The following is a 27,864-nucleotide window of genomic DNA, read 5'->3' as shown; positions in this document are numbered from 1 at the left end:
TGTAGGACAGCCTTAGAGACACCTTGGTTAACATTTTAGTGAATTCCTTTTCTGTTTTTTTTTTTTTGTGCATGAATGTATTAAAGACTATATATTGATAAAAATGGTATTGTATTTTGGTCAAATTTATAACCTTTTTTTTCCACTTAATAGCATTGACTAATGTTCTAAATCATTATTTTTAATGGCTGCATGGTATTCCATGAATGGGTGAATACTATAATTCACTCCCAACAATCTCTCATTTTGGATATTTGTAGGTTGTTCTCAATTTCTCATTATTTCTAACAGTGCTGTGATAGACATTTTTTTAGGTAGTCTATGAATGCAAGGATTTCCTAGCATTAACTAGTTGTTATGCACAGAGATGCAATTGTTGGTCCAGGGGGTTGTAGAATGATAAATCTTTGACACACATTCCTCACCTCCAGCAAAACCTGAGAAGTGTTGGCTTCCCAGCCCTGTGGGGGATAAACTCCAGCAGTAAGTGGAATATGGGTTGGAAAGAGAAGAAATGGAGCAACAGTTGCTGAGTGCACGGATAGAAGGGAAGGACCTCGGCAGACAGACGGAGAGGGGGGCTGAGTTTGTGGAAGTAGCTCCGTGGGGCTTGGCAATGAGGGAGGTGAGCATTCAGAGCAGTAAGCCCTTCTCTACACCATGCTGTTAAGACACCCCATAGCATTTAGGCTGACATTACAGTTTCTTAGGAAATATACAGGTTGTATATTTACTTGGGGAGGATAAAAAGAGCACAGTGTTTTTTCTTGATTATCATCCAGGAGTGACTATTAATGACTGAGCGATATTTCAGTGCTGGTGTGTAACCAGGCTCGGCTGGGTTTAGCCCATGGCCTGTGTTCCAGCACATGGGAAGGGCCGACAAAGTGATACAGACCTCAGAAGTTCTGGAGGGCAGTACTGAGGGCTCAGAGATGGGGGCCCTTGGGAGAGAGTCTGGGGCTTAAACTAGGCTGGGCAGGGTGGGTGGAATGACAGCTAAGAGAGACCCTTCTTATCCAGGTCCCTTGAGTCCACATCTGGGCTTCAGTCTTGTCCGACTGTGAAAGCTTGATTAAGTATCTCAGCCTCCTGCTTCCATTGATCACCTCATCAGTGAATGATGACAATAGCCATTGTGAGGATTAGCTGAGATAAGAGGTGTGCTGACCCATGCTAGGCTCTCAGCAAGCCCTGGAAGCTCTTATTTCTTGATTAGTGAGTGTGTCTGCGAGGGCAGAGAGGTTCAGGGCCCTCTATAGAAAGCAGAGATATTCCAGTCCTGATTAAAGAATAGGGTGAATCTGGGTGAGAAATTTGGGCCTCTGGACCCGAGGGAAGAAAGAGGAAACCATCTGGTGTCAGGAATGGGGAAGGAGCACTCAAGTCCATGGGCCTGGGAGGCCATCCACTGGTCAGTGGCTGTGACCCAGCCTTGCTGCCCATCCTCGGGTTCTGTGGACCACGTCTTCCCCACACCCATGTGGGCTTGAGTAGTTAGGGGAGTTCCCTGGAGAGGGGAGAATGTTCTTCCTCGGCTCCCACCCCCAAGGCAGCTTCCCCCAACCCCTGCCATCTTCAGCTCCCACACTGCCCCCTTGAGATCTCACTTCTGTGTCTTGGAATCCTGGCTTTTGGTGAGCGGAAGTGCTGGGTGTCAGGGTGCAAGGCTGGCAGATGCGGTTGGGGGTGGGGTAACATCAAGTCCAATCATCCCCCTTCCAACTCTCCTCCGCAGTCTCATCTTTGGGAACAAATAAAGCCAGGTTCTAATTAGACAGGATCTGGGGATGGGCGAAAACTCCATTCCCTCAGCTCATCCTCAGCTCATTCATGATTCCCTGCTTCCTGAGAAAATCTGGACCATGTGAGCTTCTCCAAGGCTCAAACCACGCTGGGCGTGGGACGGTCTCTTCCTTGGCAAGCGGGCAGAGGCTTCGTCATGGGGTCTTTTGCTGGGCTTCTGCTGTCGGGCACATTGACGAGCAGCTTCACCCGCTCATCTGTGCACCCGGCACCAGGACGTGGGGCTTCCGGCACCAGGACGTGGGGCTTCCGGCCCCCCCAGGGCTGTGCCTGCTCCCCCTGCCGCCCAGGATTGCTCTCGGGAGATGTACCCGTCGCTGCTGTGTGCTGACTGTTCCAGACTGCACGCCGGGGAGGCTGCGGGGGCGGCTGGCGCACCCGGCGGTGCAGGAGGCAGCTGGGGCCTGCCAGTGCCTGCCTTTTCTGGAAGCCCACGCAGGCAGCTTCCGACTGGTCTGCAGGGCACATATTTCCTGTTTGGAAGGAGCAGCCTTGTGTCTCTGCCAGGAGGGGGTGCAGAGGGGATAAAAGGCAAGGGCCAGGCTGGACTTGTGCATCCCCCGGGCAGGGCAGGGCAGGAAGATCACAGATGACCCTATGATGTGACCTTGAGGCAGCCATCTGTCTTTTAAGCTACAAATAAAATTCTCTGTGCAAGACCCCAGCCCAATGCAGTTGGGCTTTGGAAGGCACCATGGGATCAGCACCCTAATCTGTAGCTATGGTGTATTGTTCAGGTCAATATTTCAATTAGTCTTTTCTCTTTGAGATGACGCTGACCTTTGGTGGAAAGAGGCTACTACCTGGTTTCAGGTGTGCAGACTGTACATGGCTCCAGTGTGACTATGTAAGGAGATCCCTTTCACAGCATAGGGACTGTAGATTTATGCATTTATTATGATAGTTATCCAACAGATGGCAGTCAAGTGTCTTGAGGAAGGGCTCCCTTTATCTCATTTGCACACAGGCACTGTGTGGGCTAATGGTAACCCTGCTGAAAAGTCAAAGAGAAATAGTTCTAGGGAGAATTTTAAAACAGACAATATGTCAAACAGGTAAACCACATCTCTAGTCCCCATTTCTCCCATGCTTGCTCAGGAAGAGCAATGAACTCAGCTTGCCAACTCTTCCTCCAACTTGACCTTCCCCTTTCTTCCCATCTCTGCTGCTTGCTCGTTCACAACCAGGCAATGAGCTGAAAGGCACATGGCCAAAGTTTGCAGAACTGGACCTGCCATCGTCCCCACCTTCAAGGAATCCCCGGATTAGACTAGCCCCTCTTCTCAAGCAGACTCAAAGGAATGGCAGCTTCAGCCCAGTCACACAGCATTGTAAGGGGCGGGGAAAATGGAGCACCATTCATGGTCCTTCTCACTCCCCACCCCGACAGAGAAAGGGTAGTCATTCCCCAACCTTCAGAGCTCTGAGCTGCTTGGCTATCGGTGAAAGTGAAGTCGCTCAGTCGTGTCCGATTCTTTGCAACCCCATGGACTGTAGTCTACGAGGCTCCCCCATCCATGGAAGAGTACCAGAATGGGTTACCATTTCCTTCTCCAGGGGATCTTCCCCCCACAGGGATTGAACCCTGGTCTCCCGCATTGCAAGCAGATGCTTTTACCGTCTGAGCCACCAGGGAAGCTAGTGGTGAGGATGCGCTATGATCATCCTGTGAGTAACTGACTCCCCTGCACCAGGTAGCACTGCTCCCATCCAGGCCCCAGAGAGCAGAGTGGTCTGCAGTCCTCTGTCCAGAAACACACAGGGTGGTGCACAAGACGACACAGAGCAGGGGATGGCCACGCCTGGCCTGTCAGCTGTCTTTGTGTGTACTGTGAGCCTAGAAAGGCATTTACGTATTTGGAGGACTGAGAAGAAATCAAAACAAGAAGAGTATTTCATGACACAGGAAAGTTCTGCAACGTTCAAGTGTCCATGTCCATAAATAAAGTTTCCTTGGAACGCAGCTGGACCCATTTGCTTGTGTAGCATTCACATAGGACTGGGGGACACTGCTTGGTGCTACAGCAGCAGAGCCGAGTAATTGCAACAGAGACCAAGAGGCCTGAAAGGCCAAGAATATTCAATATCAGGCACTCACAGAAAAACGTTGCCAACCCCTGGTCAAGAGCACGAGAGCCCATGAAGTATTCTGGAAGCAGCCCTGGATTTGGAGACAAGAGACCTGGTTTGAGCCTTGCTGACAACATTTAGCAGCTGCGTGTCTTTGCTCTCTGGGCCTCAGTTTCCTCATCTGTCAGTGAGATTGTCCTCACTACCTGCCCACCTCATGTGGCCCTTGCATGGATCACAAGGACAGGCAAGTGCCTTGTGAACTGCAAGGCCTATGTGAATGTTTAGCATTATTTGCCCAAGAAGGTGGGTCATCCTGGCCCCTTCTTTCCACCTTTCTTCTCACTGTCTTTCTCCAGGCAGCCTTACTCCCTTGGCCTCTGGAGCGGGGATTTTTATTGGCTCTTCCCCTTTCCCCCTGGCTGCAACACCCACCTGTGACCAGAATGAAAAGTCTGTGCTTATTGAAACTCTGATTGCAGGAAGTTGGGAGGCTCTCATGCGACCACTTTAAGAGGAAGCCTTGCTGTACCATGCTGGCCATTTGCCACCTGTGAGGGGATGAAGCCCTGCTTTTATACTTTTATCACAACTCAGGATGGACGCTGGGCCCTGGGCTTTGCTTGGAAAATGGCTAATCAGATACCATGGGGTTCTGCCTGAAGAGGAAATATGGGGAAAAGAGAACAGTAATAAAATAAACTTCATTGTCTGTCTATGGGGCCTTTAAAGAATGGATTTAAAAGGCAGTTCTTGGCCCCTCCTCAGTGTGATCAAAGGCCATAGACCCTCCATCCAGCCAACTACATGGGGGCCCAGGACCTCATTCTACTGCAGAAGGCCTACAGAGCGTAGGACAGTCTAGCTTTGTTTCAGAATTGACTGCCCCTTGCATTCTATTCATCTGGTTTCCTGGTCCCTGGGCATCGGCTGCTGGTCACCTCACCTGGAAAGGCCTGGAAGCTTTCTCTGGCTTATTGGTCCCTGACCCTTGGCTTGTCACCCCTGTTCCTTCACTCTGGCCCTGGTTCTCTGCTTCCCTGGGCTTTCCCGGGACTAGGATGTGTGTTCCCTAAGCACTTGGTGGGCTCCTGCTTCCCTGGCCTCATCTGAGTGGGCCCTGGTTACCTCTCCCACCCTCTGAGAAGCTTCCCTGTTCTCCTGGCTTCCCTCCACGGTCTGCGAGGCTGCCACTCCTGGTCAAATGTCATGGACTTGCAGACCACAGAGGACCTCAGTGTTCTCACATCCCTCACCTCTGCCATTTTCTCCAGCATCCCTGAGATACTCAGTGAGACTCTCATATGTGCCCAGCACTGTGCTAGGGGCTGTGAGATGTCTCCCCATCTATGTTCTTGGCACAGAGTGAGCACCTATGTGTCTCTGGGGATGGGAACTCACTTCCCCCAAGGGTGTCCCAGTTCTTGTTGAAGAGCTCTAGAAAATGTTTCTTTTGGTGGGCTACAATATCCTTCTTTATACTTCATCCCACTAACTCAAATTCTGCCTTCTGGAATGACTCAGAATGTCTGTACTCCTTCAACAAACATCCCCTAGTCCTGTCGTCCTTTCTGTTGCTTCACTGTGCCCAGCTCCGTTTGGGGCCCTGTTGTCCCTCTGATGCTCAGCAGAGGCCTTCAGAGCCTCTCCTTGTCCCCATGCCATCTTGGTACCTCCAGCCCGGCAGAGGGGTCTTGTCTCTTTGTGAGCCCTGACTACACCTGAGAAAGGACACGAACCAAAGCCAGTGGCTCTCAGAGGCCCAACCAGCCAGAGGAGGAAAGAACCACCCCTGAGGGAGCCCTCTGGCCCTGGAGGATGACCAAGAGCAGGATCCTCTGATGACCCATGTGATGAAGGGTCCCTGGAAGGCAGCCATGTTAACAGGCTCCTCAGGGAGCCCAAATGTGGCCCAAGTTTCAAGTCACTGAGCCAGGGTTTGCCTGTCTGAATGCTTCTGGCTCTGCGTTCCATCTCAGAAGTATCTTTGTGGTGAAGCAAGAGGGGGTGGGAATCTGAGACCCACTGTCCTACTGGAGCCTACGTGTGGGGACGAGGACTGGAGGGTCTTCTCTCCCCTGGATGGGTTTTGCCAGGTAGAGATGGAGGAGAAAAATAGAGGACATCGCTCTCTCTGAGCTCAAGGTCCTCAGCTGGTCAAAGGTCAGCCTTCAGGACTATGTGGGTGGGAAGGCCTCCATGGAGCCCCTGCAGAATTCTGCACTGTGCCATCTTTAGAGGGCAGCCCTGTACTGCTGGACAGGCCTCAAGTTGTGAAGGGAGAAAATTGGTTTTGTTCTCACCTCCACACCTCAGTCCTTTGTCCTGAGCAACTTCACCAGACATTGAGATTTAGGAAATTCAATTAGCTTTTCAGTATACTCAGTGAGACTCTCATATGTGCCCAGCACTGTGCTAGGAGCTGTGAGAGAAACCATTTGAGAGAAGGAAGTCCTCTTCCCAGTTCTCTTTTAAGTTCTTGAGGAACTTAGAAGTCTCACTTGCAGGAAACAGCAAACAGAACAAGAAGGAGATGGTGAAACTGGGAAATCATTGACACCGACTGCATGGCAGAGCCAAGGAGCACAGGGAGCAAGACCTCTGGGGCCTGGGACACTGAGGAAAGCTCTAGGGAGCAGGCAGGCAGAGGGGCTAGGATTTGGGCCTCAATTAAATACTTTTTATTGGTTTCATATATTAGGCATGTTTGTGTGTGTGTGCTAAGTTGCTTCAGTCATGTCCGACTCTTTGCAACCCTATGGACTGTAGCCTGCTAGGCGCCTCTCTTCATGGGATTTTCCAGGCAAGAATACTGGAGTGGGTTGCTGTGCCCTCCTTCAGGGGATCTTCACAACCCAGGGATCGAACCCATGTCTCTTATGTCTCCTGCATTGGCAGGTGTGTTCTTTACACTAGTGCCATCTGGGAAGCCCATATATTGGGCATAAGACATCTAAAAAAAGATTCTGGAACATAAAAACTAGAAAGCTATGGAAGCAAGGGGAAAGATAAGGGAAAGTTGCCTCAGCCCTTAGAATTGTTGGCCCACAAAGAAAATATAGAGGAATCTCCCTTTTGCAGCACATATCAACTCCTGGCTTTTGCTCCCCACTCTAAGGCAAGATCTGGTTGGGAAGATTTGGGCATGGCTTAACATGTTGTCAAGTTTACATTGAGCACCACCCCCTCTCGAGGCCATGGCCAAAACTGAAGCATTTTGGGGTTACAGAGAATGGATTTCTGTTCAATAAATGGAGCAAGATACAGGAAGCAGATACAGGTCTTTAAATGAAGTAACGCCAAAATGTGTATTTGCTGGCTCTTATTGGTTCCTCTGGTCTTTGCATTGGTTATGGCCTTGACAATTTATATATAAATTTGGTTTTTATTTGCATAATCAGTTTTCTCCAATGAATTTTTATAATGTGACGCAGTCTAGAGAACAGATTGGCAAAAATAGCATAGAGGCAGTGGGCCCAGCTGGAGTCATTTCAGTATCCAGGGGAGATACGCTGGTGGGTTGGTTGCATTTGGGTTGATTCATACATCCCAAGGCAACAAGTTAGTAGATGAAAACGGAAGTCTCCTCTACCTCTGATTTGTGCTCTGCATGCACAAATCAGCAATGTTCAGCAATGACCTCTTGAAACCAAGTCAGGTGACTTGAGTCTTGCTCAGTTATTGACAGTAATGGTGACAATTCATGTGCTGCTGGAAAGAAGCGTGGATGGAAAGAAGGGTGGATGAGGCCTCTGTTCTTCTCTCCTCAGGACCTGAATGAGCTGACACTTTCCCTGTCTTCATTTCCAGGTAACAAGTATGAAGTCAAAGTGTACACTGGTGATGTCATTGGTGCAGGAACTGATGCTGACGTCTTCATCAATATCTTTGGAGAGTATGGAGACACAGGTTATAGATTTGAACTCTTCTCAAGCCATTCCCAGAACTTCTTAAGTAGGCTGTTTCCCACCCTCCTGGCAGAGGAAGGCACTCCAGGCTCCTCTAGGCTCTTCTCCTGAGCCTCTCTCTTCCTCTCGTGATGCGCCTTGTCATGGCCTTCCTTGGACAGCATGGTGCCCATTGCATCATTTATACGAGTGATGTGTTTTCAGAATAAGCTACGCTTGGTTTTTGAGTTGATTTTAAATCATCCTGCATCCTAGAATAGACCCAAGCTCCACATTTCCAGGGGATTCATTCTTACTTACTCTATCTCCCTAATCTCCATGCCCATCTTGAATTATATTTTGGGATGTGACTGGGCATGGCCTGACTCACTACAGCGGTTTGGGGCAGACAAGAATGGGGCAGGGGGATAAACTGCTCTTGGCCTCATAGGTGGGCCAGAAACTGAAGGCATAGACCCAGCTGTCGGTGTTGGAAGGAGGTTCAGGCCAGTAGAACTACTGAGACAGGTGGTTTGCTCCTGCTTCTGCCTATTTAAAGGGATACTATAGGAGTCAGAAGAGCTTCAGAGACATGAATTTTGGACATAATCTATTAAATAATTTAAAATGCATTGCTGGAATTATAAGAAAAAAAAGAGAAATCTCCCGGTGTCAGAAATGAGAGAATTTAAAACCAAAGTATTAGCTATGAACTGATGCTCTGAATCTTGGAAGAAGGAAACCTTCATGTTCAACAATCTATAGGGTGAATTTCCATACACATTTGGGGTCAGAAAATGATATTTTGGCTCTGTATGAGGCAAAATATGCAAAAAGCCAGGATCCCTAGAAGTTCACAGGAATATCTTCAGTGAAAAAATAGACTAGAAAAAAAAATTGCTCCTCAGTAGAGTAAACTTATCTCTGTAAGAACTCTAGATTAAAAAGACAGTTGCTGGGGAATTGATACTTTAGGCTTATATACAAGTGGGCTTGAGGTGTCATTTTACACTGCACATGTGATTTGGGAACCCTCCCCCTCAGGTACAGAAAATTTGTTCCATGCCAGCGGTTTAGTTGCTAAGTCCTGTCCGACTCTTGCAAACCCAAGGACTGTAGACTGCATCTCTTGCATTGGCAGGCAGATTCTTTACATTGAGCCACATGGGAAGACCCTATGACAAATATAGGAAGCAGAAATACAGGAACTGAAAATACAGTTACTAAACATAAACACTTAGTGGATGGGTTAAACAACACAATTAGAAATTGCTGAATACATAATTAGTGAACTGTAGAAAAATATAAACAAAATATGCTGATGTGGCAGAGACATAAAGGGTTGAAAAATATCAGTAAGAGGTCATGAGATGTGGAGGAGGGAATACGCCCTGACATGTTGAACAGGAGTTTTGGAAATAGAATATACAGAATAGGCGAGAGGAAATATTTGAGGAGATAATGATTGATCACATTTTTTTTTTCAGAATTAAGCAAAGATATGAATCTTCAGATTAAAGTAACAAAAGACATTGACCAGAATAAACAAGAACAGATCTTCATTTAGATACATTGTGGTGACATCCAAGGCCAAGAGAAAGATTTTAAAAGTAACCAGATTTGGTGGATTATCTTCTATAGAAACAATTAGATTGATAGCAAATTCTTATCAGCAGCCTATAGAGGATATAAGTTCACAGGATAATATTTTCAATCCTCTGGGAATTCCCTGGGGTCCAGTAGTTAGGACTCCGTGCCCTTACTGATGAGGGCCTGGGTTCAATCCCTGGTCAGGGAACTAAGATTCCACAATCCCACAAGCTGTCTGGTGCAGCCAAACCTAGAATTCTATACTCAACTATTCCAGAATGAGGGCAAAATTAATGTATTTCCAAGCAAACAAAGAGAAATAAGGCTTCCCACTCAAAGACACATGCTTAAACATGAGTTCTTCATTGATTCATACTTGAATTCCTGAAGAATATACTTTAAGAAAAAGAAAATTGTACCCAGAAGAAATGTGTGAGATCCAAGAAATAAAGGTGAGCCAAAAAATGATAATTATGTAACAAATTTAAGGAAGCATTAACTGTACAAAATGATAGTATTAATAATAATAACTATTATCAAGACATGAGAAAATATGGACCCTAAACACTGAAACACAGTGATATTTGAGAAGGAAAGGAGATAATAAGAATTAAAACATAACTCGGTTGCAGTCCATTCGCTAGACCCTGGAGAATAATTAACTTTAGATTTTGATACATCAAATATGCAGATTAAAATTGTAAAAGTAAGCACCTCAAAGAGAAATGCATAAGTTCTAAACCAGGAAAGGAAATGAAAGGGGATAAAGACTCAATCAATCCAATATAAGTCAGGAAATGAAGAAAGAAAAAGCATGCTAATAGCAAAAAGTAAGATAAATGTATAAATAATACAGTAAATAGAAATAAACTAAACTAAATTCATCCACTAAAGAATAAATGCTCTCATATTAAATTAAAAGAAATAAAATCCAGCTTAAATATATGATATATAAATTTCTGAGAATATATAAAATGAAATTTAGTATACCAGGAACATACCATCTACAGGAAAGAAGCTAGTATAGCTATATTAATATCCATCAAATTAACTTTCAGACAAAACACTTCATTAGAAATAAGTATCAGAATGACAAAAAGAGCAATCAACCTGGAAGACAGGTTAATTCTGAACATATATAGATTTAGCAACATATTTTCAATACATGTGAAGCAAAAAGTAATAAAATTCTTAGAGAAACTTGACAAGTACATAATCATAGTGGAAGATTTTAATACAACACTCTCAGTAATTGATAAGTCAAACAGATAAAAATTTAGTATGGTTGCAGATTTTAACAATGGTTAATAACCTTGGTCTAATGGAAGTATGTAGATTCCTAAATCCAGTGGGTAGAGAATACACATTCTTTTCAATCGCATAATGACAAATGCAAATGAATCAATAACATAGAGACAACATTCTTTGATCATAAATCAATAAAATTAGAAGAAACTCCAACCTTTTACCCCATCTAGAAACAAATTTAATTTTCAAAAAATGAATGATCATCTATAAAATCCAGGAGAATTTAAAAAATCATTAGAACCATAGGAAAGTTTAATAAAGGTGCTGGATATGATTAATATAAAAATAAAAACAGTAAGCAAACATATTATTTAAAAATATATGATTTATACTAGCAATTTGGTATCTAAGAAAAACTCAGGAAAAAATAAAAATTTCTACTTAAGAACATGCAAGAATACCTAAAAAATTGGAAAATATATTATGCTTGTGGATGAGAAAAGACTTAAACTCAGTAAGATGTCTAAATTTCTCAAGTTATTCTATAAATGCAATGCAGTTTCAGTCAAATTCCCAAAAGGCAATATTCCACAGCTTAAGCTGCTATTAAATTCATGTCCACATAGGGCTAAGTATTGCCAGGGCAATTTTGGATAATGAAAATAATATTGACAATACTAATGATATGAGGATATTTACCCTTCAAATACTAAAATATTCAAATCTCCAAAAACTACAACAATGTGATATGTATAGAAGTATAAACAAATAAACCAATAGAATAAAGAGTCTAGAAATACACCGAGAGTGGCATTATAAATCTAAGCAGAAAGGATAAATTATTCAATTACTGGTGTTAAAACAGTTGTCTAACCATATGAGAAAAGATAAAAGTCAATCTTTTTACCTTTCGCCACACACAAAAATAAATTCCAGATGGGCTAGAGATTTAAATGTGAAAAAGCAAACGATGACTTTTTAGAAGAAACTCTAAGAGTGTGTCTTAAAAATCTCAGTTTAGGATAGAGTTTCTTGAACAATTCACTAAAAGCACAAACAACAAAGGGAAATATTGATGAAGTCCATTAAAACAAGAAAAAGTCTGTATGAAAAAAGGAAAGACAAAGACAAAGAAAAGGAAAGACCATAGACAAAGGAAAGACAATAGACAAATATAATAAAGTATATGAACAGAAAAATTATGGACAAGCAGAGCCTGAATGGCCAATATATATATGAACCAATCTCAAAATATATGTATATATATGAACATCTTTCAGTCTTTTCAAATAATCAAAGGAATGCAAATTAAAACCATAATAAGGCACCATTATACACATGAAACAAAAGTTTAAATATATGTGTTAACAATGATTATGGGGAATGGGAACCCTCAAGGGCTGCTGGTGATAATTGATGTAATACAACCATCTCTGAAGGTGATTTTGCAATAGTTAATACACAGAAGATGAGCACATCTCAATACCTAGAAACTCTGTAGGAGTCCAGTCAGATCAGTTCTTACAAATGTACGGCAGAAGGTTAGTATTAGAGAGTCCATTTCAGTGCTATTTACAATAGCACTCAAAGAGAAACAACCCAAATGTGAAAGAATGCACACATAATCGTGTTTTCTTCATTCAAGGACTGTTATACAGCAGTTGGATGAATTCAGTTACTAGCATCAACAGAAAAATCTCAAAGGAGTGATATTAACTTAAGAAAAGTAAGTTGCACAAGGATATGTGAGGATAGGATGGTGGTAACACGAGCAACAGTAAGAATCCCAGCCCCTAACATGGCACCTGCCTCCCACACTCCAGGCACTACCCTAAGGGCTTTACACACATTCATGCAGTTAATCCTTGAAACAGCTCCTATGAGGTGGAGTCCTTATCATTCCCACAGTACAAGGAACTTAAGACAGAAGGATGTTCACTATGATGTTATTTATGTAAAGTTCTAAAACATGCAAAAATAGTATATTTTCTTTATGGATACATACATCCACAAACAAAAATTCATGAAAATAATGGATGCCAGTTGATGATACTGTTTGCTTGTGGCAGGATGTGGCAGGTGAAGGGATGGACCATGAGGCTTTAGACCTACCTGTTGTGTTTAATTTCTTTTAAAAAAGAGAAAGGCCTAAGTTAATTACACAAAATGTTAATATCTGTTATACCTCTTATATCCGAAGGGGGTGGTACATGGATGTCTAATATTATTTTCTATATGTGTGAGTTGTGGCAATCTAAAATTTGGAAAAATTTAAAGAATCAACTTTTAGAAAATAAAGAAAACAGGATGGCATAAACGAAAATCTGGTGCTTAGATGGGCTTGTAAGTGTTAACATGACTGGTAGACTTGGGAAGGTGATAATGGAAAACTGCAAACTAGAAGGAACAGGTTAGCTCAAGTCCTATTGTGCTTAATACCTGTGACTTTTGGCAAGTTGTTTCACTTTTCCAAGTCTCAGTTTCATCATCTGCAAGACAAAGTTAATAATACTTCCCTCTTAGATTGTGACAAGGAGCAAGTGAGGGGGAAAAAAAAGTTCAACACACAGCAGAATCTGGTGATAGTTATCATCGCCGTTTTCCAGAGGAGTCAAGCCTAAGAGCCTGCTGGCTAATGTCAGGGTCCCAGTCATGGCCTGTAGACCAACGACCACGATTGTGCTCCTTGTTCAGGAAAAGCAGCTTTTCCTTGTTCATGTAAAACAAGGCAGGGCCTCAGGTCCAGAAACTGGGGTGCAGATGGGTTTGCTAGAGTGGGGACCCTGGGCTAAGGCCGAACTCAGAAACCCAGTTATGGGTCCTGGGCACAGGCCACGCACAAGGTGAGCCTCGGCCTTGACTGGCAGCTGGAGGGATTTAAGGCGCCTATAGATCTTGGGGTGAAGCTACCCTTTAAAAAAAATTAATAAACTCTATTCTTTAGAGTAGTTTTAGGTTCACAGCCAAATCGAGTGGAAGTACAGAGAGTGTCCACATACCGCCTGTCTCCACCCACAGCCTCCTACGTGGTGACTTTTGAGACCATTCTGCAGTGGGCGGCCCATTAAAGTTTGGAGCTGGTTGTCTCTCCTCATCTGGTCTCCTTTGTACAAATAACTGTCCTGTGTGTCTGTGCATACAGGTGAGCGTAGGCTGGAGAATGAAAAGGACAACTTTGAAAGGGGGGCTGAAGACAAGTTCCTGTTGGATGCCCCTGACCTGGGGCAGCTCATGAAGATCAATGTTGGCCACAACAACAAGGGGGCGTCTGCCGGCTGGTTCCTATCCAAGGTGGGCTCAGCTGCCTGTCTGCAGTCCCTTGGCCTGGGAAGGGGGAGTTCTGGCTCCTCAGAGGCTGCAATTAAGACCTAGATTCCCTCTTTAGGTCCATCAGCCTTCACCTTTCTACCTAAGCCCATGGTGAGCCATGCTCTCTTCCCATAGCCTCCCAGGCTTTGCCTGTGTTATCTGTCACCTTCCCACAAGGACCGCTTCTCTCAGCTGCAGCAATCCAGGGTCTTTCCTCCTTCAGGGCTCTGTCACTAAGCATTCCCTGACTCTGGCCACCAGAACCTCCCCCTCCCATGAGTGTCTATAACCCTGCTGGCTTGTAGCATTCATTTCACCTTAATCATAAGCTGCTGCTGCTGCTAAGTCGTTTCAGTCATGTCCGACTCTGTGCGACCCCATAGACGGCAGCCCACCAGGCTCCGCCGTCCCTGGGATTCTCCAGGCAAGAACACTGGAGTGGGTTGCCATTTCCTTCTCCAATGCATGAAAGTGAAAAGTGAAAGTGAAGTCGCTCAGTCGTGTCCAACTCTTTGCGACCCCATGGACTGCAGCCTACCAGGCTCCTCTGTCCATGGGATTTTCCAGGCAAGAGTACTGGAGTGGGGTGCCATTGCCTTCTCCAATCATAAGCTACCTTGTAACTTACCTTGGGTCCTTGCTTTGTACCTCTATCTTTGTACCTCTTGTCTCTTTTTACCTCTAATTTTCTGCTATATAGGTTTAAAATTATGGGTAGCAAGTTTGCTAGAAGGGATTATAAGCAAACATTAGACTGAGTGAGAATCTGAGGGATCTTGCCTTCAACATCAGGGCAGGGCAATGTAGTACCTGGGGCATAAGCTCTTCTCGTGAAATTTGAGCCAGATATATCTTAGCTTCTCAGAAGCCTTTTTGCTTTCTTCTTGACTCATAATTTTACCTACCCGGGACAAAGTTGAGAGTTTTAAATCTATGTAGCAGAAAATTAGAGGTAAAAAGAGACACTGAAATTGGTGGGGTTATTGAGAACTGTAATGGAGAGGCAGAGAAGACAGAAAAAGTCAAAAGAATATTGAACAATCATGGAAGTCTGAGGTCATTTAGAAAATGGGCTACCAGCCTTTGCATGTGCTTTCCTTAGTCACGAGGCTACCCACATCTTTCAGCTCATCACAGAATGATAGGAAAAAATGGATGTGTAACGTATTTTGAAAAATATTTTGAAAAGGTCTTACTGCTTAAAAACATAACACCCTTGAATTTATAATAATCTGACTTCTGAGAATGAGGCTGTCTGATAGTTGAGGTTTTGTTACTTCTTAATTTCGTATACCATGCTGTGGCAGTTAGGAACGTGCTTGACTGCAAAAATCAGAAATTGAGGTGCAATCAAGGTTTTATTTTTCTCATCTCATATGAAATCCAGATGTGGCCAGCGCAGGGCTGGTGCAGCAGCTTTCTGAGACCTGCTCTCTCGCTGAGTCACCATCCTCAGCACAGTGGCTTTCATTCTCCAACTTGTCTCACGACAACATGTTGGCTGTTGAACCTCTAGGCATCTTATCTGTGTTCCAGGCAGGGAAAAAGAGAAGACCAAAGGGAAAGAACTGTTTTTGTGGCATGCCTTGCCTTGTTTTGAGAGAAACATAACCCTCTTTGGAACCTCTGCCTGTGTCATGGGGCCACCCTAGCTGTACTGGAAATTGGGACTTCAAGTAGGTTTTCCAGCCCTTATGGTAGAAGTAGGCTAAGAATGTGACTGGAAAGGGTGTTGAGTAAGAATCCTTTAGTGTCTGCCACATGTCTCTCTGTAACTAGCCTGAAAGTTCCTTGAGGGCACCTCCCCAACTCTTGGCATGGGACAAGGTGCTGAATCAGTGAAGCAAGGAATGGCCAAGTTTCCTTTGGAAAGAGGGGGCTTCCTGGCTGTAAGAGCAGCCAGCCTGATGCTGAATAGGGTTCCTGGAGGTTAAGTGGAGCTGCTGCTTGGATTGGAGAAGAAATCGGGCAGGAGTCCAGAATCTAGAGAGCCAGTGTCCAGGCAGAAGTGTGTCCTCAGCACAGAGGAGGCAGTGTGCTTTATGACCTCAGCCAGAATGGGGCACAGAGAGATACCTTGAAGACCAGTCCCTTCATCCTGGGAAAGAAGATTGTCAAAGTGAAAATGCAGGGGTAGCTGAGGGAGCTGCAAAGTGCACCCGAGGGCCTGAGGGTGACCTTGACATAGTCGTTGCAGCTGTACCTCGTGAGGTCAGGTTCCTTCTTGGTCACCTGGACCCTCACCCCTTGTGCTTTCTGAAGCTTTGGGAAGGAGGTGGTTCACACACTGAAACATGTCCTTTTGTCATCTTCATGCTCAAAGGAAAGGGCAGCTTGGCAAGGTGTGAGATATAGGGTAAGAACACTTTTCCTTTCAAACGCTGAAAACCTTGTTCCATTACCTTTTGAAATTTGATATGGAAGCCTCACAGACTTTGGTTTCTTCCTGGACAGCCTCTTTTGTGGGGTTTTTGTTTCAGCTAGGATGCTTGTAGGATTTTTTCTTTTTATTTATAATATAAAAGTCTTGCCAGATAATGTCTAGGAGTAAGGTCTTTGTTAGTTCATTCATCTCCCCTCACCCCCTCTCCCTTCCCCGTCCTTCCTTCCCTCCATCCTTTGTTTTTAAAAGAAAAGTGAAGTCGCTCAGTTGTGTCTGACTCTTTGGGATCCCATGGACTGTAGCCTGCCAGGCTCCTCTGTCCACAGCATTTCCCAGGCAAGAATACTGGAGTGGGTTGCCATTTACTTCTCCAGGGGATCTTCGTGATCCAGGGATTGAACTTGGGTCTTCTGCATTGCAGGCAGACTCTTTATCGTCTGAGCCCCCAGGGAATCTTGTTTTTAACTTCTCCGTAAGGTGATGAGTCTTTTCTATGATGCCTAAGATTTTGTTTGTTTGTTTGTTTGTTTATAGCTCAGAAAAGATATTTAGAAAATATGCTAAGAGATCAGAAAATATACAAGATTCTTGCTTGGGTGGCTTTATTCTGATCTCTTCTTCAGGAAACAATTATCCATTTATTGGATCTCCACTTTCTGTTTTCAAAAGCTCTCAGCTTCTCTTTAATTCTTTTCATCTCTATTTTCTTTGCATTTCATAAGAACTTGTCAAATTCCCTCCCACCTTATTATTGACTTTCTTTTTCATACCACCAGTTCCATTTCTTTCTCCTATTAATATGCATTTTAATTCTGAATGTTTCTTCAGATTATTTTTTCTTCTCACAAAAGTAATACATATATATTCATTGTAAAAAGTTTAGGAAATACAAATAAGCAAAAATAAAATAATCTGAAACACCATAATTTCACCACCCAAAGGTAACAAGTGTTCATGTTTTCATACATATCCTCCAGGCATTTTTCTGTGAATCAATACACATATGTCATTTAAAATAATGGGGTCATAATAAGCATAATGCCTTACAAACTGCTTTGTCTTCATTTTCAAGTGTAATATACATATTTCCCCATGCTATTTAAATAGAATAATATTGATATTTCACAACGCAATTTTTAATGACTATAATACTTCACTACCCAGATATACCATGAAGTATTAACCCAATTCCCCTTTGTTGAACATTTCAATCTTTTTCTTCAAACTTATTGAGGAAATAATATAAACTGTGCTATTACAGACACATTCTCATAGCTTATCTTCATACACATTTATGATTACTTCCTACAGTTAATTCCTAGGAGGTACTTAAAGGTCATGCAGAATTGTAAGAACACTGATGAATTTGCTGCTACACAGTTTTGCTTTCCTTGATACCTTTCCTCATGTGATCTGGTTGTCTTTTCACATCATCTTACTGCCTTTTCGCTGCAGCCCCTCTGATCCTTAAAGATGTTCACTTGTATTTCATGAAGACCGTATTTTCTTGTATTCTATTGAGAAGATCAGTTTCTTGTAGGGCTTCCCTGGTGGCTCAGATGGTAAAGAATCTGCCTGCAATGCAGGAGAACTGGATTCGATCCCTGGCTTGGGAAGATCTCCTGGAGGAGGGCATGGCAACTCACCCCAGTATTTTTGCCTAGAGAATCCCCATGGACAGAAGAGCCTGGTGGGCTACGGTCCATGGGGTCACACAGAGTCAGACACAACTGAGCAATTAAGCACAGTTTCTTATATTCTTTTTCTATATCCTTTATCCTTGATCATATTTTATTTTTTTTTCTGTATCCTTTATCCTTTATTCAGTCCTTTCCAGATTTCTGTTCTTCTTCTCATTCTTTAGAATGATTTTTCCTTCTTCCCTCTCTCCTTCCGTCCTTTGCTTCTTTTTCTCTTCTTTCTGTTTGCTACTCAGACACTGTTTTGAACCAGAAACCAAGCAGGCTACTTTCAGTGTGAGATTGGTTATTCTCTTTGGGGCCAGGATTATGTGTAGGGGTGAGTTCAGGGCCTGGCAGGCAGGTCCCCAAGGGGAGTGTGCCTCCAAATGTTCACTGGCTTCTGAAGAACTCCTAACAGTCTGTTCCTTTAACTTAAGCCAAACCGAAATACTCCTTGGGAATAAGACATAAAAATAATTCTAGTATTTTGTAGGTCAGAATGCCTGGATTTACTAGGTATTTTCTTGAAGGAGGAATTCTGGTGAGGAAGGAAGAAGAGGATTTTAGGTCCCAGGCAGAGTGAGTGCAACCTGGAAGCCAGAGGCTACCTCTCATCACTGTGACTGCACAGTGCGTAGCCAGCCCTAGCCTCCTGCCTCCCCATGGAGACTGGGTCTCCATGCTGCCCTTCCTCACCTCACCTCCACAGAGACACCAATTAAAGTGCCGTTAGATTGTCTGCATTTCCACATCGACAGTTGTACAGCAAGTGCTCCCATTCTAGAAGTGGCCTGATTGGTTGCCTTGGACATCACAAGACAACTGCTCCTTTGGTGTTTCTGTGGGGGGGCTTGGAGGGATAAATCCAACAGCCTTCGTAGGCCGTCTCCCTCTTTTTCTTCGTTAGTCAGTTGTCCGTGTGTGTTCCTCATCCCTCCTGTTCTTCATTCCTTCCCTGAGGCTGGCATCTCCCTCCCATAGGCTTTGCGCATGGCTTGGGTCCCCATGTCTGCTTAGTCCAACAGTTGTGACTAATTCAGATGATCAGTTCAGCTCAACCACCGTCTCCAAAGAACAAGAGTCACGAGATGAAACATTTCACTGCCAGTGGGCCTTGCCTTTGGCCCATCTACTTCAGGAGAGGATTTGCCTGAGGTCCTGTAGCTCTTTGGGGGCAGGGATGGGACCTGTCCTCAGTCCTCTGGACTCCAAATCTGGATTCTCTCCATTGTGGCATGCGTTAGAAAATCCAGAATTGGGTAGATCCCCTGCCACATGCCTTAGGGAGCTTAAGTTCAACCAGTACCACTGGCTCTGACAGGAAGTGGAGATGAAGACTCATGGGGCAGATTTCAGGGACCTCAAGAATCTCGACGTGGCCTCATGTCACCAATTTATAAACGACATTCAACAGACATTTACTGAGTGACTATTACATCCTAGGCCCTACGTTATGAATGACTGTTCCAATGGACATGGTTCTGCATCTAAAAGAGATAAGACAAGTTCCTGAATACTTACAGTAACGTAGGTTATTTACTGTAAGGCAGGTTACTTACTGTAACCTTAGATCTCAAAAGTTTAGGTAAAGCCCAACTTTCAGTGAATGAACATTCTGTCCTAAGCATCCTACAAGTGTTGATCAGTCCAAATGTCCTGGTTTATAAATCAGAAAACAGAATCACCCCAACTTTAATACAAAGCTGGATGAGGCAAGCGTCTTTCATGAGGTACAAACAAATGTTGGGGTGAGCAGCGCCTCACTGCGCATCAGAGGAGGCTCCAGGGAGGGTCTGTTGGAGCCGGGCCATGAACATGGGCAGGGCTTGGCCAGGTAGGGCAGGGAGGAGGACAGATGAGGGGCAGCTGGAAGGTGGCAGCGGAATACCGAATAACTCGAGGCCAGGGCACAGGGCTCAGAGAGCTGAGGAAGCACGTCAGGGGGTAACTGAGGGCAAGACCACCGTGGGCCTGATCAGAAGAAGCCATTGAAGGTCTTTATTGAATGAGGCAGCCTGAGACAGTAATAAAGGAGTGGGTACGTGGATGGGCTCAGAAGAGAGGAATGAAATGTAGAGGAAGCGGTAAGTACAGAGGTGTCACCACTCAAGTGCTGTCGCCTGCAGTTACTTATGTTTGTGATGTGTTACATAGCAATCAGCACAGTATTGCAGTGTGATGAGCAAGGCACAGAGTGTGGGGGCAGCAGGAGGCCACCAACCCCTCTTCCTTAGCTGCTGCTGCTAAGTCGCTTTAGTCGTGTCCAACTCTGTGTGATCCCATAGACGGCAGCCCACCAGGCTCCCCCGTCCCTGGGATTTTCCAGGCAAGAACACTGGAGTGGGTTGCCATTTCCTTCTCCAATGCATGAAAGTGAAAAGTGAAAGTGAAGTTGCTCAGTTGTGTTTGACTCTTCACGACCCCATGGACTGCAGCCCACCAGGCTCCTCCATCCATGGGATTTTCCAGGCAAGAGTACTGGAGTGGGGTGCCATTGCCTCTTCCTTTGCTGAGCTTCAATTTCCCTTGTAGACCATTCCCTCTTTCTTCCATGAGCCCAGGTCTCCCCTACTAACCCCTGGAAGCTGAGATTTATTTCCAAGTGGGTTTGTAAGCTCCAAAGTCTTCATCTTTTTTTTTTTTTCTCTCCTGTGTCAAAACTTACCTGTCCCTTGCCCTATGATCTAAGAACTAGAAATGTAAACCACAGTTCAATAGTGGTTCTTGGGGAGTGCTCTGGTGGTCCAGTGGTTAAGAATCTGCCTTGTAATGGAGAGGATGCAGGTTTGATCCCTGTTGAGGGAACGAAGATCCCTTATACTGTGGGGAAACTGAGTCTACGTGCTCCAGAGCCTCCACACCATGACTAGAAAGTCCATGTGCCGAAATGAAGATCTCAAGTGCTGCAGCTAAGACCCAGTGCAACCAAAAAGAAAAAATCGTGGTTCTTAGAATGTGGCATGGCTGCTTATGAGTCAAGCGAGGGCCAGCTTGACTGGATAACAGACATGCATTTTCAAAGGGAAGATTGGAAACACGGGTAGGTCTTACATTCATTTTCTGCTCCATGACTGGTTTAGAGGGGGAACGCTGTGGATCACCCAAACTGTCTGCATCTCAGGCACCTTGGCATGTGGGCGGAAAGGAGAAGACCCTTCAGTCTCCCTGGATTGCCCTGTGTGTGGAGATTTTGTCTCTTCTGTCCAAAACAGGCCTCTTCTCCAACCAGGCTGTGTCAGGTTGGTGGAAGTTATTCCCATGTCAGGGAGGGAGGGCTGCTGTGGGTCATGGTTGACTCTCTACATCCATCTACAATGTACTGACTCCAAGACCAGCTCCATGTACTCGCACTGACATGTCTAACCCATGCAGGAGGAAATCATGCCCCCAGGCTCATGGGTCAAATCCTGCTTGTCAGCTTCATCTTTGGTTCCCCTTTTTTGTGGGTGGTTTATTCTCTTTGCTTCCTCTGTGGCTCAGATGGTAAAGAATCTGTCTGCAATGCGGGAGACCCAGGTTTGATCCCGGGATTGCGAAGATGCCCTGGAGAAGGGAATGGCAATCCACTCCAGTATTCTTGCCTAGAGAATGCCATGGACAGAGGAGCCTGATGGGCTGCAGTCCATGGGATCACAAAGAGTCAGACACAACTGAGCGACTACGCTTGCAGGCTTTCGCATTTTTATCCTCTTTGGGGCTTCCCAGGTGGTGCTAGTGGTAAAGAACCTGCCTGCTAATGCAGGAGACATAAGAGACACGGGTTCAAACCCTGGGTTGGGAAGATCCCCTGGAGGAGGGCATGGCAACCCACCCCAGTATTCTTGCCTGGAGAATCCTATGGACAAAGGAGCCTGGAGGTCTACAGGCCACAGGACCACTTCAGACACGACTGAAGTGACTTAGCACTATCCTCTTCTGGCTTTTTGTAATGGGTGGTCTCATTGTAACTGCTATGTCTCTGTTCTTGCAAGACAGAGTGGGCCCCACCTTGGACAGGCCCCCTTCTCTAGCTGCCATCTCGCCTCCCAAGGCTCATGACCCCTGGTTCCCCACTAGCTTCTTGGAAGGTCAGCCCCGCCTGTAGATTTGCCTGCAGGTGGAGAATATTCCTCCGTGAGATAATAGTTCTTGTTTGCCATTAGGTTATTGCTTCTGTGTCTGACACACACTCCACGTGAGTGCTTCTACATCACTCATGATAAGGTCGCTTCTATATTTCCAGTCTTATTTTACTGTTGTCTCTGCTAGAACAACAGTGGTCTGGAGGGAGCACCACCATTTCTTTCTGTTAGCAAAAACCACCCCTGAGCTGTCTTGAATTCTTAAAAGGAACGTTATGAAAACTTAGGCATGTCTGGCCAACTCATGAACTGAAGTGGGAAAGCTGATTGTTCTTCCCCAGAGAGGCCCTCAATAATGCCCCTTGAGCAACCAGGATCACGGGTCCCAGGCCACAGGATCCTTATCAGCAGAGACCAGAATGCCTTTGGAAGAACCGTCAGCCCCGTCTCGGGGACAGTCTTCCTGCGGAAGTGCTGGCATCAGCTCCTTCTATATCTCACTTCTTTACTCCTTCCCACCATGCTCACCACTTGCTACTAGATATGTTCCAAAATATTCTAACCTCCTGGAGCCAGCTTCCTCTAGCCTCATCCTGCAGACTAAATTGTTGTCTACATTTTTCAATATATTGTGTTAGCCGAAAAGTTCATGATGGAAAAACCTGAACAAACGTTTTGGCCAACTCAATATATCTGGAAGTTTTCTAGAACTATCCATGGACTTTTATCCTTTCTACACCAGTGTTTAAGTCTTGGCCTTTCTCTGGGATTTCGTATGTTGGAAAGTCTAATTTTTAGAGTCTTGGCAGTTACTCAAATACTCATTCATATATTGTCTCTTTCCGTTGTGGTTCAGCTGTGCAGCTAGTTTTGCCCTATGCTGCTGCTGCTGCTGCTAAGTCGCTTCAGTCGTGTCCGACTCTGTGCGACCCCATAGACGGCAGCCCACCAGGCTCCTCCGTCCATGGGATTTTCCAGGCAAGAGTACTGGAGTGGGGTGCCATCGCCTTCTTCAGTTTTGTCCTATACAGGTGTTCAATGGCAACACATTCTGTTTTTCAGATTAGCTAAGCTTATTAAGCCAGGAATTTCCATCAGACACCAGGTCAGGAGAAGGCCCTTTATTGATGTCATCTCTGTGAACTGCGAGTGTGGCTGTCATTTGCTCTTGGAATCATGGCTGGCACTCCATTCTGTGAACATTTGAAGACAGAAATGGTCAACCGGTATACCTAGATTTATTAGTAACTTGATAGCTTATCTGATAAACTAAGTCCTTTCTTTCTTCACCTTGCTTTTCCAACCTTGTAAAAGTTCAGAGTGAAGCCAGTTAAGAGGTATAGCCCAGATTCTTGGCTCCCCAATCTCTCCCAACCCTAATCCTGGGAGATAAAAGCAAAAGCAGAGAAATGAACAGATAGATGAATTGATAGAGTCTAGACGTTCTTCAAGGGCAGAATCTGCTCTGGACAGACCACAGTGGTCACTAAGCATTCACTTCTGTAAGTACAGATACTTGATAAAATCAGCAAACTCTGAAGGGTGACTCTTACCAACCAAACTTACAAGGGACTGATTTATAAACCTGAGCTTGAATGCCAATTTATTTGGGGAGAGAAGGCTGGTCACTGGCTCAGGCCACTGCCACCCCCTGGTGGATAGTATCCTCAGGAGGCCAGTCATGAGCCCAGAAGTTTCCCTAATGAACACTGGGTTAAAACTAGGTGAGATGCCTTTAGGTAGGTCAAGACGTGCCCTGTTTCCACACTATAGGTACTTTGATTTTAGGAAGTGAGTTTTTCACTGAAAATCAGATTCCTATTCTGTCAGGCAGCCCTGGGAACACTCACCCTGTCTGTCACCAGATATGTCTGCCTTCCCATTATGATGGAAGACTCGATCTGGTTATTGACAGTCATATTTACCTTAGAGTGAGTTTTCAGTTAGATGTTTCTGGGACATTTTGGGAGGGCCTCTCAGCATCTTGATGAGCTTGAGAAGATACATTTATCTCAGTCTTGCTAACCTAGTTCAGGTGTGAGTGTCCCCAATGGCTTCATGGATGCCCTGTTCCCCTACCATCACTGTCCGTGGCTGACATTTTCTGATCAGCTCCCCAGATCCCAGGGTTCAGTATGACGGAATCAGGGCTTCTAACTCCCTTTGCGTGGACTCTCCTTCTCAGCAAGAAGGCCAGAATCCCAAGCTTCAACAGGTGAGGAAGATGATGATCTTGGTGCTATCTGCAAATCCAGGCCTCCAGTTCTGGCCCCCCAGCCTCACTGGGCACATCCCGCCAAGTTTCCTGGATTGCATTTTTAAATGGTCATCAGTAGAGGAGGGAACAAAAGCTCAGTAGTTCAAAGAGGAGGTAACTCTCAGTCACACCCGTGTGCCTCTCAGTGCTTTGCAAGGTTTTCCTGACAACAGGTGTGTCCTTGTGATAAGCTCTCCTTGGGCCACTAAGAAGATGAGAACATATTCTTAGAGTTCACTCAGGTGATGGAGGAATGGATTTGGTCACTGCGTGTGACCTCAATGACACTTAACCTTCCTTCTCACTGTCTCTTTCCCAGATTGTCATTGAAGATATTGGAAACAAAAGAAAATATGATTTTCCTCTTAACCGCTGGCTGGCCTTGGATGAAGATGATGGCAAAATCCAGAGGGATATCTTAGTGGGTGGAGCTGAGACCACAGGTAGGACTGAAGAAAAGGGAAGTGCAAATTGGTTAATATTTCACATTCTGTCTGAGGGTCGGTGTTCTCATCTGTGGACCTAGAGACTTCCAGTCAAGTGGGAAGCAGCCATGTCTTCAGACAACATTCATCCTGCCCCTGAAAGTGCTCTCCGCTCCTCTGGGCTGGAGTCTGGGCTCTGTTGATGCCAGAGGAGATGGGGAAGTACCCCTGAGTAGATGCTGACTTCCCAGGGAGAAGAAGTTATCCACAGGACAGAACCAGGATGTGAGCATGTGTCCATTTACGAGGATCTTGACTCACTCTTCCCTCCTCCTACTATGCTGCTGCTGCTGCTGCTAAGTTGCTTCAGTCGTGTCCGACTCTGTGAGACCCCATAGATGGCAACCCACCAGGCTCCTCTGTCCGTGGGATTCTCCAGGCAAGAGTACTGGAGTAGGTTGCCATTTCCTTCTCCGCCTCCTACTATGAGTGCTTCCTACAAGCCAGGCTCTCTCTAGACACCTGACCCATGTCATCTCCTCTAGTCCTCACAGCACCCCTACAGTATGGAACAGTTGTTGTTCCCATTTCACAATAGAGGAAACTGAGTCACAGGTTAAGAGACCTGTTCAAGGTCACCCAGCTGGTAAGTGACAGATCCAGGAGTCGGTCTGCCTCCTGAATCTCTACCCTGTAGCAGTGCCATGCACAACTTGAAACTCCCAGCACAGAAGTTCATAGGTGTTCCCGAAGATCAATGTTGATGAACGTGCACAGCTGAGAACCTGCTCTGGGGCAGACCCTCCCATGGTTCCCACTGCATCGAGGATGGATCCAAGTTCTGGGGTATAGGACAAAAATTGCTCCATGGCTGGACTCCAGTTGACTGTTTCAGCAGCATCTTTCAACACCTTCTCCCACCATTCCTACACACGCTCCCTCTCCCCGCCCCATCTGCCCACCGTCCACTCTGTCCTGCATCTACACCGCCCCCAACTCATCCATATGCCTTCCCTCTCCCTCCCCTGAGCTTTCTCCTCAGCCTGTGAGGCCATTTCTCTTCCTTCTTCTCAAATTCCTGCTTCCAGTCACTTCCTCTGAACCCCACCCCTTACCCCCTCTGCTGCTGCTGCTAAGTCGCTTCAGTCATGTCCAACTCTGTGCAACCCCATAGACGCCAGCCCACCAGGCTCCCCCATCCCTGGGATTCTCCAGGCAAGAACACTGGAGTGGGTTGCCGTTTCCTTCTCCATTGTATGAAAGTGAAAAGTGAAAGTGAAGTCACTTAGTTGTGTCCGACTCTTCACAACCCCCTGGACTGTAGCCCACCAGGCTCCTCCATCCATGGGATTTTCCAGGCAAGAGTACTGGAGTGGGGTGCCATTGCCTTCTCCACCCACCCTCCTCTAGGTGGAGCCATTTCTTCCTTCTTTTGCTCCAGACATTTTGAGTATAACTTGATGGCTATTGTTTAGGAAGCCAAATGCTCCTCTGCTCTAGCGCTTTTCTACTTTTCTCCTTTTTATAAAAATATTTTTATTTATTTATTGGTTGTGCCTGGTCTTCATTGCTGCTCGGGGGCTACTCTCCAGTTGTGGTATGAGGGCTTCTCACTGTGCTGGTTTCTCTTGCTGCAGAGCATGGGTTCTACAGCATGTGGGCTTCTGTGGTCCCCCGGCTCTAGGGCACAGGCTCAACAGTTGTGGCACTCGGGTTTAGTTGCTCCGTGGCATGTGGAATCTTCTTGGACCAGGAGTCCAACCCTTGTCTCCTGCGTTGGCAGGCAGATTCTTTACCACTGAACCACCAGGAAAACCCTCCAATATTTTTCAACCTTGGCGTTGCGGTGCCTTGGCCTTACCTGACCGCTGTTGGGTGTGTTGTAAGTTTGTTATTAGAGTTTTCCAATCATTTACTTAAAAACATACACTAGGGCTTCCCAGGTGGGTCAGTGGTAATGAATTCGCCTGCCAAGGCAGGAGACATGGGTTCGATCCCTGATCTGGGAAGATCCCACATGCCACGGAGCAGCTAAGCCAGAGTGCCACAACTATCGGGTCTGTGCTCTAGAGCCTGGAAACCACAACTACTGAAGCCCACGTGCCCTGGAGCCTGTGCTCTGCAACAAGAGAAGCCATCGCAATGAGCAGCCCGTGGCCACAGCTAGAGAGTAGCCAGCCCCCCGCTCAAGGCAACTAGGGAAAAAAGCCCAGGCAGCAACGGAGACCCAGCACAACCAAGAGTAAAAACGAATAAATAAAAAATCACTGCGTTTTATGCTTGAAGTGGGAATGTGTAAAATATACCTCAATAAAGCTGTTTAAAAAAACATACGTGAGAGCAGATTTAATATGCCCCCTCTAACTCTGTTGCTATTACTTGCTTGCAATAGTAGAGGAGGAAGAGACATAAGTCAGAAACTGGGATTGCTCACAGCCTAGGCCGTGGCAGTCTATCAAGAGTGAGAACCTCTCTGGCCACACGTAAAGCTGGAGGCCCACTCTTTGAGGGCGGTAGCTATTCCTTTTTATCCTCACATTCTCCCAAGGCCTCTTATATAGTAAGCATTCAGTAAATGTTTGTTGAGCAAAGGAAGGTGCAAATGTATGAATGAATAATGTGCTATCTCCCAGAGACATTTTATTTCTCTGAGATGAGGGGATGAAGTTAGGATGAAAGGGAGGTGGAGGACTAGCAAGGTTCAAAGTACCACTTAGACTCCTGCACAAAGTGAAAAAAATGCAGACCTGACCTTAACAGAATTTCCTGTAGCTTCCTGTTCAAATGTTTGTCTTTGGTGGTTTCCTTTACTCTGTCTCATCTCAGAGTTTAATGCCCCTTGCTGACTCTTCTCCAGAACTCTGTGTCCTCACATTGCCTCTGACTGACCAAACCCCAGGTGGCCCAGCTCCCTCCCTCAGTCTTCTGACATCTCACCAGGTCAGGTGGTCAAGAAGGCCATTGGTGCCCTCTATTAGAGTTACACTTTTAAGTTATGAGCAAAAGAGCGAGCTCCGTGAGTCAGAGAGCCCCGAATATAAATCTATTAATCGGGTTGACTATTATAATTAAATGAGACATAATAGAATTCATCCGGCAGCTATTAATAATATGCACATGGTAATTAGCATTCATAATAAGTACTA

At 45.4% G+C, this 27,864-nt stretch overlaps 1 protein-coding gene and 1 long non-coding RNA gene across 3 annotated transcripts in view; one reads left to right on the top strand and one right to left on the bottom strand.

Annotated features, from left to right (window-relative positions):
• The window catches only part of LOXHD1 (lipoxygenase homology PLAT domains 1), a 191,928-nt gene that overhangs the window by 31,237 nt on the left and 132,827 nt on the right, over window positions 1-27,864 (top strand). For both annotated transcript variants that reach the window (XM_081561528.1, XM_081561527.1), the window contains exons 5-7: window positions 7,687-7,785; window positions 13,744-13,892; window positions 24,613-24,736. In XM_081561528.1, coding sequence (XP_081417654.1) covers window positions 7,687-7,785; window positions 13,744-13,892; window positions 24,613-24,736 — 372 coding nt within the window. The remainder of the gene's footprint in view (window positions 1-7,686; window positions 7,786-13,743; window positions 13,893-24,612; window positions 24,737-27,864) is intronic.
• Window positions 1-27,864, bottom strand: part of LOC145534189 (uncharacterized) — a 63,156-nt gene that overhangs the window by 20,083 nt on the left and 15,209 nt on the right. The window lies entirely within an intron of this gene.

Source organism: Giraffa tippelskirchi, chromosome 14 (genome assembly GCF_054371585.1).
Source record: "Giraffa tippelskirchi isolate mGirTip1 chromosome 14, T2T-mGirTip1v1.2.pri, whole genome shotgun sequence".
NCBI classification, from domain to species: Eukaryota; Metazoa; Chordata; class Mammalia; order Artiodactyla; family Giraffidae; genus Giraffa; species Giraffa tippelskirchi.
Note: the sequence above shows the minus strand (reverse complement) of the source record. Positions and strands in the feature narration are given on the sequence as shown.